The sequence below is a fragment of the Thyridium curvatum genome (genome assembly GCF_004353045.1).
Source record: "Thyridium curvatum strain D216 chromosome Unknown NODE_76_length_201104_cov_79.467521, whole genome shotgun sequence".
In the NCBI taxonomy this organism is placed as follows: domain Eukaryota; kingdom Fungi; phylum Ascomycota; class Sordariomycetes; order Thyridiales; family Thyridiaceae; genus Thyridium; species Thyridium curvatum.
Genome location: NW_022156831.1, coordinates 1 through 13,739, shown reverse-complemented (window position 1 = coordinate 13,739; position 13,739 = coordinate 1). Strand labels below are relative to the sequence as shown.

General features: G+C 59.0%; 4 protein-coding genes across 4 annotated transcripts; 2 read left to right on the top strand and 2 right to left on the bottom strand.

Moving 5' to 3' along the window:
- Positions 1 to 1,238: 1,238 nt before the first annotated feature.
- Positions 1,239 to 2,208, bottom strand: E0L32_009902 (uncharacterized protein; the record flags this gene model as incomplete). Its single annotated transcript, XM_031144915.1, has 2 exons — positions 1,239 to 1,509; positions 1,649 to 2,208. 2 exons carry the CDS (start codon positions 2,206 to 2,208, stop codon positions 1,239 to 1,241), a joined length of 831 nt encoding a protein of 276 aa, XP_030990274.1.
- Positions 2,209 to 3,589: 1,381 nt separating this feature from the next.
- Positions 3,590 to 7,930, bottom strand: E0L32_009901 (uncharacterized protein; the record flags this gene model as incomplete). Its single annotated transcript, XM_031144914.1, has 2 exons — positions 3,590 to 3,792; positions 3,868 to 7,930. 2 exons carry the CDS (start codon positions 7,928 to 7,930, stop codon positions 3,590 to 3,592), a joined length of 4,266 nt encoding a protein of 1,421 aa, XP_030990273.1.
- A 1,433-nt stretch (positions 7,931 to 9,363) lies between these two features.
- Positions 9,364 to 11,026, top strand: E0L32_009900 (uncharacterized protein; the record flags this gene model as incomplete). The annotated part of the gene is made up of 2 exons (XM_031144913.1): positions 9,364 to 9,937; positions 10,005 to 11,026. 2 exons carry the CDS (start codon positions 9,364 to 9,366, stop codon positions 11,024 to 11,026), a joined length of 1,596 nt encoding a protein of 531 aa, XP_030990272.1.
- An 820-nt stretch (positions 11,027 to 11,846) lies between these two features.
- E0L32_009899 (uncharacterized protein) lies at positions 11,847 to 13,625 on the top strand (the record flags this gene model as incomplete). The annotated part of the gene is made up of 1 exon (XM_031144912.1): positions 11,847 to 13,625. The coding sequence occupies one exon, from the start codon at positions 11,847 to 11,849 to the stop codon at positions 13,623 to 13,625; it is 1,779 nt and encodes a 592-aa protein (XP_030990271.1).
- Positions 13,626 to 13,739: the final 114 nt, after the last annotated feature.

The window sequence follows — 13,739 nt, the reverse complement described above, 5'->3', positions numbered from 1 at the left end:
GCCCTAGCCACATTGTTGCCGCTATCCTGTCTGAAAATTCGCCTCCGGGAAAAGTGTTTATTAGGCGGGTTAGGGCTTACTCGATGCCCATCAATACATGGAGGCACAGCTTTCCACGAAGATCATCACTCTTGCAAGTTGTTCTAGCTTTGTCCAAATGACGATTCAAGGAGCTACTTGTATATGTAGATAGGTATCCCACACCCGAGCGGTAGTGAGTCGTAGGCTTTGGACGGCGGTTTGAGATTTGTGATGCCAGTGGGCAATGATTTGACTCTCGATATCCAACATGATGTAGGGCTCGAACACGGTAGCACTGACCACATGTTGTATTGCCGCCGCATCCGAGATTTCACAGGAAATACGCCTTATCCATCAAGTACAGGCTCTATCATGACAGCGATCTCTTGTCAAACCCAGCGTCTTCCCCATATTGCTGACCGAGTTCGACGGGGCGAAGGCAGTCTTATTAGGGAGCTTGCTCCGGATATTTCTCCACAATATCAACATGCTCCTAGATCTTAGGGCCAAAGAAATGGAGCGAGGAAAAAAAGACTAGCATCAGCAGGGGATTTTCATGGCAATAAGTATGACTAGCCTCCCTTGGAGCACGCCATCTTAGTCTCGCTCAAAGTGTGGCATCAAATCACCCGTCGGTTCGCGGCAGCAATATTACCTTGAAACATGGACTTTTGGCCCGTCAGCCTCTTGGACCCCCACGCCTCCGGAGAAACCCGGGTTCTGGTCGAGGACAGTTCCATCTGCCTGGGGAAGATGCAGCATTGCTCCAGCTAAGATGACATAAAGGGCAACTGGTAACCTCACAGTCTCTTCCCCTCCAAACCCGGAACAACACCTCTACTGTCAGTCATCAAGTGAGGTGGTAGATAGGGGTGACTTTACAGGGATGAGATTCCCTAAGAGAGTGACAGGTGTTTCCCAGGTTTTGAGAAATATGCAAAGGAACAGACATATATGCCAGTGGTCTATTGTTGGTGTATTGCTATTCATACGACGTAGTTCGTCGAGACCTTTCTCTCTATGCCAAAATGCTTCAACTGCCACAGCCAACGGCTGACAAGCTTTCCCAAAAACATAACTCGAGGAAAGGGATGGTCAAAGTGATTGTGCCTTGACGCCTTTCCGGCTCTGAGCAACGCAGGGCTATACGAAAGCCTTTCTACCTCCAACCGCCGCCGCTAAACCGACTCTTCGCGCGAATCACCGCCCTGCTCCTCCTAGCTAGCCATCTCGGTGTCCGCATCAGAGTCCGGCCGCCGAGGCAGGTTCAGCTCGGACAGGTACTGCATCGAGGGCGTCGTCCAGCGGACCATCCGCGGGAAGCGGCCGTTCTCGATGGGCAGCACGACGCTGTCCCCGTCGGGGAACCAGCGCCTGGTCAGCACGCCAATCGCCGTCGCCGGCCGCGGCGTCTCCGGGCCGCCCTCCGGCTCGGCCAGCTCGCCCGTGATGATTCGGCGCTCCAGGAGCCGAATGAAGAACTGCATCCTGCGTAGAAGGGTAAAAAAAAAGAAACATACAACATCAGCCCATAGCTCTAAGGCCAGCACCAAGTAAGAAAGGAAATGATTGCAGCCAAGGAGAAAGATAAGGAAACAGCGAAGCAAACAGAAAGAAAAAAACTCACCAGAAATCCCTATGGCCGATAAACCTCCTCGGCCCTTCGGGCCTATGCTCAAACCAAAAGTCCTGCATGCGGTGCTCCCCGATCATCGCCAGCATCTCCCGGACCGTAAAGGACCAGCCATCCGCAATCGGCAGGCGGAAGATGCCCGCGGCGCGCGGGAACCGGTACGCCACGTCGGTGAGGTAGACGTACAGGCCCGCGCGGCGCAGGCCCAGCACCTCCTCGGGCAGCAAGGGCGGCGCCTCCCAGAGCTCGAGCACGCGGTCCCCGGGCGTGTTCTCAAAGGGGCGGACCTCCATCCGCAGGCCCGCGAACTGGTCGACCTGCTCGCGGAACTGGGCCCAGACGGCGACGCGGTTGGTCAGCTCGTTGTCCGCGGCCACGACGGTCTGCCCTCCTTCTTCGGTGGAGGACGACTCCTGCAGGAAGAAGACGACGAGCCGGGTGATCTCGCGGTCCTGGACCGGCGGCTCGACGTCGTCGACGTCGTGGATGGGGAAGACCCACCGCGAGACGTCCGGCGGCAGGACGGCCGGCTGGCGGCGGCGCGGCGGAGCCATGATCGATTGGTGGGCTCGCAAAAGCAAGTCAACTGTCCGTGTTGATGTTTGCTAGATCAAGAAAGACAAAGACAGGGCAAACTTAGGGCGTCTAGGTTCTGCCGGGTTTCTCAAGCGAAGAAGGGAAGTACATCAAAAGCAGGTCTCTTGGGAAGGAGAAAGCACTGCATAAATACATGGGTGGAAAGGGTCGTGAAGAGTGGTTGCATGCCTGTGATTTGGGGGCCGCTATTCACTACCCAGACGGATGTCCGATGGTGACAGGCGTTGAGACGACATGAAGAGGCAGCGACTCTGCGTGATACATGAGATGTTGCACTTGTGATACTGTAGTTCAACGTGCGAATGGCTTGTTAGTGTTCTCGCGGGTTGGTCACTCGTCGAGCAAAATGTGACCTCAAACTGGCACAGGAAACCCAAGGAAACCCTGAGTAGGTTCGCACAGGGTGTGCTGTCACTTTGTCACGTTAGTTTCGTCGCAGTGACCCTACACGTGTGACCTGCGGGCTTGTATCCTACGATTCAACAAACCGGAAAAGAATGTAGCCACCCGAAAGCTTGCGAGCGAGTACCAGAAACATGGATGCCTCCAGTCTCTTCCATGTTTCATGGGAAACCTCACGATTCACGATGCGTATCAGTCTTCAAAGTTGAACTGCCAATTGTCATTCGATAACCCCCCAAAAGAGGGTTCAGCTGCTGGCAGCATGGCATCAACCGCCCAACAAAAAGAAAGACATAACAAATGTACACGCTGTCTCCCAGAGGGCGATGATTTATATAGTACAGATTCATGTCGGAGTCGAGAAAAGAAAACAAAACAAAACACATCAGCCGTAAGTACTTTTTCCTTTCCAACCGGCACGGTCAAACATGACACACAAAGAAAGACTTGACAAGAAAATGATATGGCTTGCATGAAGAAAAAGGGAGGCTAGATCCCACCCTCGTTCCGCGAGATGACGATGCTAAATCCTGCCCGCCTCTGTTCCGCAATGGATGCTGCGCTGCAGAGTGGAAAGGCCACTCAGGAGAATAGACGAGAAAATGCTTAGAGAGAAAATGAAAATGCAGGTCTGCTGTCCGGTGTAAATGCATATTACAAGCCAAGGTGGGCAAAAACGAAAAGTGAGGAGAAACAGAAAAGACACGCGATATTTTGGTCGTGATATCATCACCACCCCGAACCGACCGAGACCTCTCTCATCCTACAACTTGTCCATCACCAATATGTTCCAGTTCTCCGACTATATCCCCCAGTGTCGGCTCATATCAAAGGTCCTTCCAAGGACTGCCCCATACATCCTGGTGGCGTAGTAGATAGGTGAGGATGGCTCTCTCAGTTTCGTAGTTGATCGTGGCAGATTTCGCCGATAGTATCTTACATCGCCGGCCCCATCGGCACAGGCGTGGAGCCGGCGCTGCTTCCGGGAGCGGGAGTGGCCGCGCTGCTCGGTGCGGGAGTGCCAGCCGTGGGCGGCGCCGGGGGGACAGTGGCAGCCTGCGCGGCAGCGGCCTTCTTGGCAGCCAGGGTGGCCTTGCGCTTGGCGACAGCGGCCTGCATGGAGCCGTTGGCCCATCGAGCTGCGAGGAAACCGAACGTTAGTCATCGGGTTGAGAAGTAGATAGACAAAACACGCAAAGGTAGGGAAAACTTACTCTTCATAGAATGGCTCATCTTCTCGCTCTTGGTCATCTGGGTATACTCCTTGTGCTCTTCGCCGCCATTCTCGCCGGTAGGACCACCAGAGGCACCACCTCCTGCAGGGAGCATGATATGCTGGGCAGGCGGGGCAGGAGTCTGCACACGCGACGAGGAGGCCGAGCCGGGCAGCGAATTCGACGTGGGCGTCGGCATGGGTGCGACACCAGACGGGTGGCCCGGGTTCGAGTAGTGGTGCTTGAATTTGACTGGTCGCGGCTTAGGCGGACCAGGCTGAACGGCTCCTCCTGCGGGAGCGGGTGCCAGGTGCATGTGCTGCTGAGGCGGCGGCGGCGGGTATTGTTGATACACAGAGGTGCCTGGCATGGGGGCGGGGGCGGAGTGGTACTGCATGTCCTGGCCGTAGGATCGGGCTGCAGGTGCGATAGTCTGGACCGGTTCGGCGGGAGTGGGCTGTTGAGAAGACTGCTGGGTTGCCTTGACTGTGTTTGTGACTCGGCGACGCTTCGGCTGTTGGGGAGGAGTAGAGTTTTGCTCCTCGTCATCTTTGAATTTGCGACGCCGCTTCGGGCGGAGAGAATAGTTCGACTCGACAGTATCAACCGTGCCATCAGATCCGGAGGAGGAGGGGCGCGATTCATCATCGTCATCAGCATCGGCATCAGCAGAAGACTGAGTATAGAAACTGGTGGAGGCAATCTCGTCTGGCTTGTTGCCGTTGAGGACCTTGATGCGACGCTTCTTAGGCTGCGGCAGCAACTCCGGGTTCTCGTTCTTTGGCTCATCTTTATAAGCTGGCACGGGAGGAACCTGCTTGCCCTCATCGGCCTTGGTGGCACGCTTCCGCTTCCCACGTCCCGTCTTCGGCTGCTCTTCTTGGGCAGCCTCTGCGGCGGCTCTCGCTGCTGCTGCCGCAGCCATAGCGGCCTTGCCTGTTCCTGGAGGGCGACCTCGGCGCTTCCCATGCTTAGTGAGAGACACTGGAGGAGGCAGATCTCCGTTGACGTCGTCAGCTGCGATGGTCTCGGCGTCAGTCTCCGCCTCTTCTTGGGCGAGAGCTGCGCCTCTTGCACCAGCATTTCTACGACGGCGTCGAGTGGGTGCTGCGGCGGCGGGAGTACCTGCACGGCTAGCATCACGGCTCTCATCCGAGAGCACCTTCTTCTTCCTGGTTCGTTTGCCAGGTCCGGTAGCATCCGGGTCGATTTCGGCTTCGACAGCCTTCTGGGTCATCCTGGGACGGTTGCGCAGTCTGGTATTTTGCAGACCTTCGCGCTGCTCCTCCGGGTCCTGTTTGCCGACCATGGCCTCTCGTGGGTCATGCTCAAAGAAGTAGATTTCGGACATGAGCTTGTCCTGTTGCTTCTGCCGCAGCTTGCCGGGGTCTGCAATGAACTCTTTGGCGCGGACTCCCTTGATAGCGAAGTCACGCTCCAAGACCTCGGTGTCGGGGTTGTTCTTCTTGAAGGCCATGTTGACCTTGTTCTCATAGTTGAGGTCCTGTTGTCGGCGGCGCACCGCGTTGTCCTCGTCGTCTGTGATCTTGCGTAGCTCGTTGTACTCGTCCTGCCAGGTAACAAGTGTGTTGTTGACGGCAGCGAGGACATTGAAGAGGGTATTAGTGTCCATCTTCTTGTAGTCCTTGAGCGCCTCGACAAACTCCTCGGGATCTCGAAGCTTCTTAAACGCATACTGTTTTCTTGATCGCGTGGGTTTGGGGGTGCCTTCAATGCCGTTGAGAGCAATCTGGGGGGTGCTCCCAGGCGCAGCAGAGTCGGTGGCCGCATCCTGGCGGTCTTCGACAGCTGGAGACATGGCAGCAAAGTCGCCATTGGGGGTGACGATTCCGGACCCACCGTTGTCGTCCGGACCATCTAGGCCGTCGAGCTGATCAGCGACCAGCTGTTCTTCGATGCTATCTTGAACATCAAGCTGGGCGGCGTCGGCGGCCTCGCCGGCAGCTTCTCCATTTTGGTCGGCACTGGGCGTCGCAGCGACCGAGTCCTCGGCAATTTCAGGGAAGTAGACCTGGCCGTCAACATAGGGGCTGAGGAGGGCGAAAGGATCGCCGGGAAAGGTGGTGCTGTTAGCAGCCTTGGCCAAGGACTTCTTGCTCAGCTCCGGACTCGACTGTTGTCGTGCAGTCTCGTTCTGCTCGTTTGCAGCGGACTTGTTCGAGGGAGAAGGGATCTCATCCTCCTTGGATCCCATTTTGATAGTCGACTTCCTACGTCGACTAGAGCGACGAAGCTCGCCAGGGCTCTCCTGAGAAGGCGCATCGGGCATAGAAGTGTCTGGCTCCTCTGTGGCGACACCATCTTGTTTAGGTTCGGATATAGATAAGGGCTCGTCGGCAGCAAGAGTATCGACTGCAGCCTCGGCTGGCGCAGTGGACTGTGATTGCAGCGGACTAGGCTCTGGGCCGGAACGTTCCTGTTCCGTGCTCGCAGTAGCAGGTAAGGCAGAAGGGGTGCTAGGAAGCTCTGACTGTGGCTGCGGAGATGGCCTGGTCTCTGCTTCAACAACTGGAGCAGGCACTTCCTTTGGCTCCACCTTGTCGACTGCGGCCTCGGGAGCAGCTTCGTCGACAGCAGCAGGTGAGGCGACGAGGACCGGAGTAGGTTCCTTGGAGGGGATGGTGACAGGCTCCGGGGAGGCTTCCTTTGAAGTTGGTTGGCGCTCATTCTGAAGATCAGGGTTCTGCGTAGTTGGCTCTTCCTTAATAATGGGTTGAGGCGATGCGTCAACGTCGCGGTGGGTAGTGTTAGGAGGTGTGGAAGAGCGAAGAGACTCGGATAATAGCTTGGACCGTGGACGGATCCGGGTGAAGTGTAGGACTCCGTTGAGAGCAGTGACATGGGGGTGAGGTTCATCAGAGCTCTGAGTGGGCTCCGGAGACTTTTGGGGTTGCGGCTCAGCCTTGTCTGCGGCCTGAGAAGGCTTGTCCTCCTCGACAGCGGAGACTTTGGCTGGTGTAACGGCAGCAGGCTCCTCGAGAGGTTTGTCGACGACAACCTTGGGAGCAGGGTCGGCGGCGGCAGAGACAGCACGCTGGGATGGGGCAGGCTGTTCAGCGACTACCGGCTGCTCGGACTGCTCAAGTGGCTGGGAGACGGGTTCGGCAGCAGGTATATCCTCTGCAGATGATTTGCTCGATTCTGATTGGTTGAAAGAAGACTGCTCCTCAGAGTACTCCGAGTCGTCATCATAGGTGACACCGACCTCGATGGTATCCTTGACATCGTTGTCAGAAGACTCGTCAATAAAGACGCGATCGTCGGTAACAGTCTTCCTAGCCGGAGCGGCCGGCTGCTTGCGCCGGGCGGATGCAGGAGAAAGGACCTCACGCTGGCGCGACAAGCGCAGTTTCTTGGCAGAGTGGTTGCCGGCATCATCAGAATCGTCGTCAACGACGCTGAAAGTGGGTTTCCTCTTGCGGCCGCGCTGGCCAGAAGCCAGGACGTTCTTACCGTCGGGCCGCTGAGCATCGGCGTCGGCGTCCTGCTCGATGTGGCTATAGTCGATGCGGGTACGCTTGCGGAGGGAATGGCCGCCCTTGGAGACGGTCTCATCATGGGGATTGCCATCGCCATCAAACTCAAAAGTCTGAGAGCGCTTGCGGGTCATCAGGGTCCTCTGTGACATGGTGGGCGAGGGCGTGGAGTAGGAAAAAGACTGAGAAAGGGATGATGGCTTAGCCGACCTCTCAGACCGAGGTGTCCGAGATGGGGAGATATTGTCGGAAAAATCGCCTGAACGCGCCATGGAGGGAGCGGCACCACCACGCATGCGACCGCCGCGGGACGGAGCCGAATTAAACGGGCGGGCAGGAGAAGAATAAGAAGATGCAGGGGAAGAGTTTGCAGTGAAATTGGGCATGTCAGCACGCGAGTGGGTGAAGATGTGGTGAGACGAAGCTGGTGCTGACGATGAGGACAAAGCTGCTGAAGGAGGAAGTGTGCGGCGCCGGGATGGGGCACCAGCTGCTGCACCAGCGCTGTTGCTGCTGCTGCTTGCGCTGCCGCCACCGCCTGCGGCACCACCACGCGCCCGATCCATTGTTGCGGGAGCGAACAGCAGCAGTCCTGTCTGCTGGAGGCGATGTCAGTAGAGATGCGCGGCTGGGGGTTAGAGACGCTGGGACGGGTTGCAATTTTGTGTGTAAGCCAGCCAGCTTGCAGTGTTTGGTGTTGCAGGCGCGGGTAAGTAGTAAGTAGTAAGGCGGCTGGATGCGGCGAAAAAGTGGATGATGTGTTGTGTCAGGGAAAAAAGGAGGAGATGAGTAAAGCGGGTGTGCTAGCTTGGTAGCTTGCTTGCTGGGATGGACTTACAGCCAGAAAGCGTGAGCGAGAGAGAGAGAGACAGAGAGACAAAGAGGCGCGCGCAGAGTTTGCAGCGACCAATACCGCGCGCACTGCAGGCCGGACAAAGGGCAGAGCCAGATCAGACAATGGATGCGAAGCAGACAATAGCCCTGGCCGGGTTCAACAATAGGTCTGGTGTGCAGAACAAAGGGCTATTGAGGCCAGAAAAAAGTGACTGAACTGACTGACTGAATGAATGAATGAATGGGACAGGCGGACGGATGATTTGCGCATGTGCCTCACTCTGTCGTCGACACGGCTAGGCGGCGCTGCCTCAGCGCACGCCAGTCAAACAAAGCAGCACCAGCCAGCCCAGGCCCGAGCCAGCCCCAGCGGATGCACCACCCACTGAAAGCTGCAATTTTTTGGGTTTCTAGTGGCTGCGACCGAAGGGGCTTAGCGGGTCAGGGTCAAGCCACACGGGCCACACGGGGATCCAGACGGGTAGGTGGGTACGCTGAGATGCGCTGAGATTGATGGCGAGAGCATCAGAAGAGGAGAAGGACGTGGGATATTCAGCATCCATTCAGTCACCATGGCAGCGTAGACAAAAGGCAAAAATGGCATCATTAAATCTATTGACGGCACATCATTCACCGGCACTATTTTTCTCGTCTCTTTTGTTACAGATTGGCGTCGCGCTGTGGGCATGAATCTGCGCTGTCTTTTGTCTCGGATGCCAAAGTACACGAGTTCCCCCCCATTTTTTTCCCTTTTCCACGGAAGACGACGCCCCAGCCAATCAGAAATTCGAAATCCCCCTCCCCGTCTTCCTCCCATGACTCTAAGCCCATCCCGGCTTAGCCCATCTCGTGCAGCTCGTGTGGGCCAATCATGCACCCGTGACGCAAGGCAGGCGACGGACGGGCCATGCATAGCAACAGCAATCACTCTGTACCAACTTCGTACTCCGTAGCTGCTTCAATCACCTCCATCACCAGCCTACCATTCCACAACGCTGCGTGTTCTGATTCCTAATCTTCAAGATTGCCAACAATCCCCTTCCGTCTGGCGTGCCAGGAGCATCCCAGACCTCTGCAGCAAGCAATCCATCCATTCGTAGTCTGTCATCTGTCGTTACCACCGCCCACACTCTGACTCGGAGCACACCCCCTCCCTGCCCCGACAATGGCTAGCAAACGCGCCCCCAAGGCCGCTCCCGCCAACGACGACCTCGACGACCTCTTCGAGGGTATCGGCGACGAGAAGGCCGCCCCCAAGAAGGGCACCAAGCCCAAGACTGGTGTCCCAGCCGCTGCCAAGGGCAAGGCTGAACCCGACATCCTCGCCGAGCTGGAGAACGAGCTGGGCGAGAAGCAGCCCTCCCGACCACACACCCCGCGCATCAAGGAGCCCGCCAAGCGAGCCACCGGCACTCCTCCACCTGCCGGCGAGAGACTGTCTACCGAGGACCGACCTGCCGCCCAAGCTCGCAAGTCCGGCGACAGCACCCGCTCCTACCATGCCAGCTTCACCCCGAGCGCCACCAGCTCCGACCTGCACGAGGCCGAGAAGAAGGGCCCTGTCGAGCAGACACAGGCTGCTGCTGCCTCTGGCGGCGGCTGGTGGGGCGGCTTCCTCAACACGGCCACCGCTGCCATGAAGCAGGCCGAGGCTGCTGTCAAGGAGATTCAGTCCAACGAAGAGGCCAAGAAGTGGGCCGACCAGGTCAGAGGCAACGTCACGGCCCTTCGAGGATATGGTATGACACCCCCGATCCCGTTAGCAGTTTGTGTGTCCACGCCAATAGACTAACACACCTTGTTCAGGCGACGAGCTCCGCCACCGCGCCCTCCCGACCTTTACCAACATCCTCCACACCCTCGCTCCTCCCATCTCCTCCCACGAGCGCCTCCTCATTCACATCACTCATGACATGGTCGGCTACCCCTCTCTCGACCCCCTCATATACGGCGTCTTCTCTCGCGTCATGGCTCAGGTCGAGGGCGGCGACCTGCTCGTCATCCAGCGCGGCCAGGAAAACACCCTCCGCTCGCCGACCGCCGACAAGCACTCCTTCTTCACCGGCGCGCACTCGGCGGCTGGCTGGCGCGACGGCCCCTGGTGGCGGGCCTCGGACCTGCCCCGCGACCTCGGCAGCGTCAAGGGCCTGACCGAGGGCACCAAGCTGTGCCGCGCCAGCGCCGAGGCCTACGCCAACGACTTCTTCGCCGCCCAGGGCGGCCTCGAGCTGGCCCGCCAGCGCGCCATCGAGCCCGTGTCCGAGTCCAACCCGGTCCGCAGCTCGGACCTCTTCCTCGGCGTGCAGGCCATCACCACCGAGGGCGACAGGGCTCTGTTCGCGGGCACGGCCGCCGGCGAGAAGGAGAAGGCCGACTCGGCCGTGCTCTCCGAGGACGACACGGACGAGCTCGTCTGCTTCGCCGTCTACGTGCTCGACCCCGTCCACGAGATCGTCTTCCACGCCATCAGCCAGGCCATCCCGGCCAAGTGGATGCGCTGGCTCGACGCGCCGGCGCCCCTGACGCCGGCCAGCAGCGCCGAGGACAGCGAGCAGGTGCCGCCGGGAGGCGGCGGCGACCGAGACCTGGACCTGGAGAGGGTGCCCGAGGAGATTCGCGAGATCGTCGAGAGCGGCGGCGTCGACCCGCGCGAGTGGGTGGCCGAGTGGCTCGAGGAGGTGCTGACGCTGTCGGTCGGCGTCGTGGCGCAGCGGTACGTCGCGCGGCGCATGGGCGTCGGCGAGGGTGGCATCGGCAAGGGCAAGAGGAGGATGGAGGAGCTGGTGCAGGAGGGCGGGGGCGAGGCCGCGCGGGCGGGGCTGATCTGAGAGATAGATACAGATACCTCTTTTTTGTTGCACGCTTGATGATGCCTCGCGTTGCGCTTTTGGATCATGAATGCCGCTCTCTGCTTTATTACAGTTGTGATTAGGGCGGGCATTTCTGATGAAACGCGTTAATATTCCCTCTTGCTGATTGCTTGGAGGAGTTTGGGATGCAGAGCAGTTCTTTTTTACTAAGCAAATCCAGATAATGAATGCCCAAGAATTGGAAGATCTTTTGACTATGGTCTATGGTATTTGCTCTGCTCTTGGGAATGTGTGGTTGTTAATATGTTATTAATTCTCAACTTGACGATACACACCCTTGTCATCGTGAGTATATGGGAGTCATAACTTGACATATCTAATTATTGTTTTGCGTTTTCGGTATTGGTCTGATCCGGTTCAAGTCAAGTAACAGTATCTAATCGGCAATGCCCTAAGGAGATACTGTATATAATACCCGTGCTCTAGTTGTTCTTTAATAGATCTCAACATGTTGCTAACATCCGGATGTGGTTATATCTTCTCTATTAAATCAAAGATGACATTCGCGAGGGCTGTATCTGCTACTATCAAAATGAACGCAGAAAAAGGGCAACCCCACACCAAAGGAGGAGATGCCATACGCCGGTATTCATAATCGCCTCCCGGATCTCCAACCTTGGAATTCTAGCAAAGAATCAAGCTTGTTTGGCTCTAATACTTGCTGATGATGTTATTCAGGAGAGCGATGTCTCCCACGCGCCGCCATCGGCCGCCGCCGGCCAAAAGGAGTCAAGCCTCACCCCGCTAATCGCATATCGGGTACGCTCGAAAAGTGCGCATGAAGCTTATCAACACCTGGGCGATCGCCGCCGTCTGGAGAGAAGCCCTCGCGAGACGGCAATTGACAACTCCTATCTCCAATCTTGTCCATATCCTCCACATCAGCGGGCTTGGCCACCATCGGCTGGCTGGCGGCGCGGCCATTCCCGAGCGGATTCCATGGGCTGTGACCGGCCGCGTGCTCCTCTCCGCACCTCGACTGGAGGGGCCTGTTTCCCCAGATATGTCTTCGATTCCCAGATTGCGACCATGTGACACGTGCCGGCATCGCAAGACCAGGTGTGTCAAGCCGCCGGACAAGGATCAGTGCATCCTGTGCGCCTTTCACGGCAAGAAGTGCACCTATCTACGGGGTCCGCCGTCCCGGCCTCGACGGCAGAGTGGCACGTCCCCGGCACATGCGCATACACATCTACCTACACAAACATCTTTCGATAGGGCAGCGATAGTCAGTGCTCCTCTTGCTGACAATGAACTCATCACCGAGCTTCCACACTCCGAGGGCCATGATATGTCCCCTGCCAGCAGTGGCCCGGATAGGCCACTGGAGGGAGCGTCGCCTGAGGACTTTATGTCTACGGCACCGGCTCTATCTCTGCTCGAGGGCACACTCGGCCTTGACCTCGACACCCACCCCGAGTTTATCGGACCCAGTAGCTTCCTCGAACCCGCACTCCTAGACATCCAACGGCCCCGAGATGCCTCCACTACTGGACAGCCATCGGCGCCACACCGGCCGCCACCAGGCGGCCAGGCCCGCCGCCTCGACGACCGGACCATGTTCCTCGTGCACCCGGACGAGGCGACGGCCTCGGAGGCGCAGCGCGTGGCCGACTGCGACGCCATCGAGGACTGCGTGCGCCCGCTGGGCAAGGCCCTCGTCAACCTCTACTTCCGCATCGTGCACCCGAGCTACCCGATCCTGCACAAGGGCGTCTACCTCGCCAAGCACGCCGTCTCGCACCGCATGTTCTCCCCGCCGCTCCTCGCCGCCGTCTACCTCATCGCGCTCGACTACCAGCTCTACGACCCGGCCACCACCGCGGGCGGCGGCGGCGGCGGCGCGGCCCCAGCGCGGCCCAACGGGCAGGCGGCGCTTGAGGAGATCGCGGAGCGCACCATGGCCGACGACCTGCGCCGGCCCAAGCTTAGCACCCTGCAGGCGGGGCTCCTGCTGCTCCAGCGCAGCCGCATCGGCACGGGGCCGTCCGGGTGGATCCTGACGGCGCAGATGGTCGCCCTGGCGCAGGGGCTCGGCCTGCACGTCGACTGCAGCGACTGGTCGATCCCGGAGTGGGAGAAGGGCCTGCGGCGCCGCCTGGGCTGGGCGCTCTACATGCAGGACCGCTGGGGCGCGCTGGCGTGGGGGCGCCCGACCCTGCTCGCCGACGACAGCTGGGACCTCCGGCCCTGCGCGCCAGCCGACTTCCCCGAGGCGGCGGACGAGGAGCAGGCCTCGGAGGCGGAGGCGGCCGCCGACGGCTCAGTGCCCGCCGACACGGGGCGCGAGGCCTTCATCCGCCAGACCGAGCTCGCGCGCCTGCTGTCGCAGGTCCTATCGTGCTTCTACACCACCGCCGCGACCAAGCCGGGCGGCGCCCTCGACGCCATGGGCCCCGCGGCGGCGGCGCAGCTCGCCAAGCCGCTGATCCTGCACCTGCGGGAGTGGCACGCCGCCCTGCCGCCGGACCTCGGACTCGAGCACATCGTCTTCCGGCGCCTGTCGTGCGCCGCGCCGCTGCAGCTCGCGCACGCGGCCGTCGAGGTCGCGATCTAGAGTAGGCGTCCTGCGAGTCGAATCCTTCTACCACGCTGAGAACAAGGCTTGCGTCCTCAGCAGTGAGGGAGAATATGGACACGCAGTCGAGGGTGCGGCAGGCCGGGAGCACCC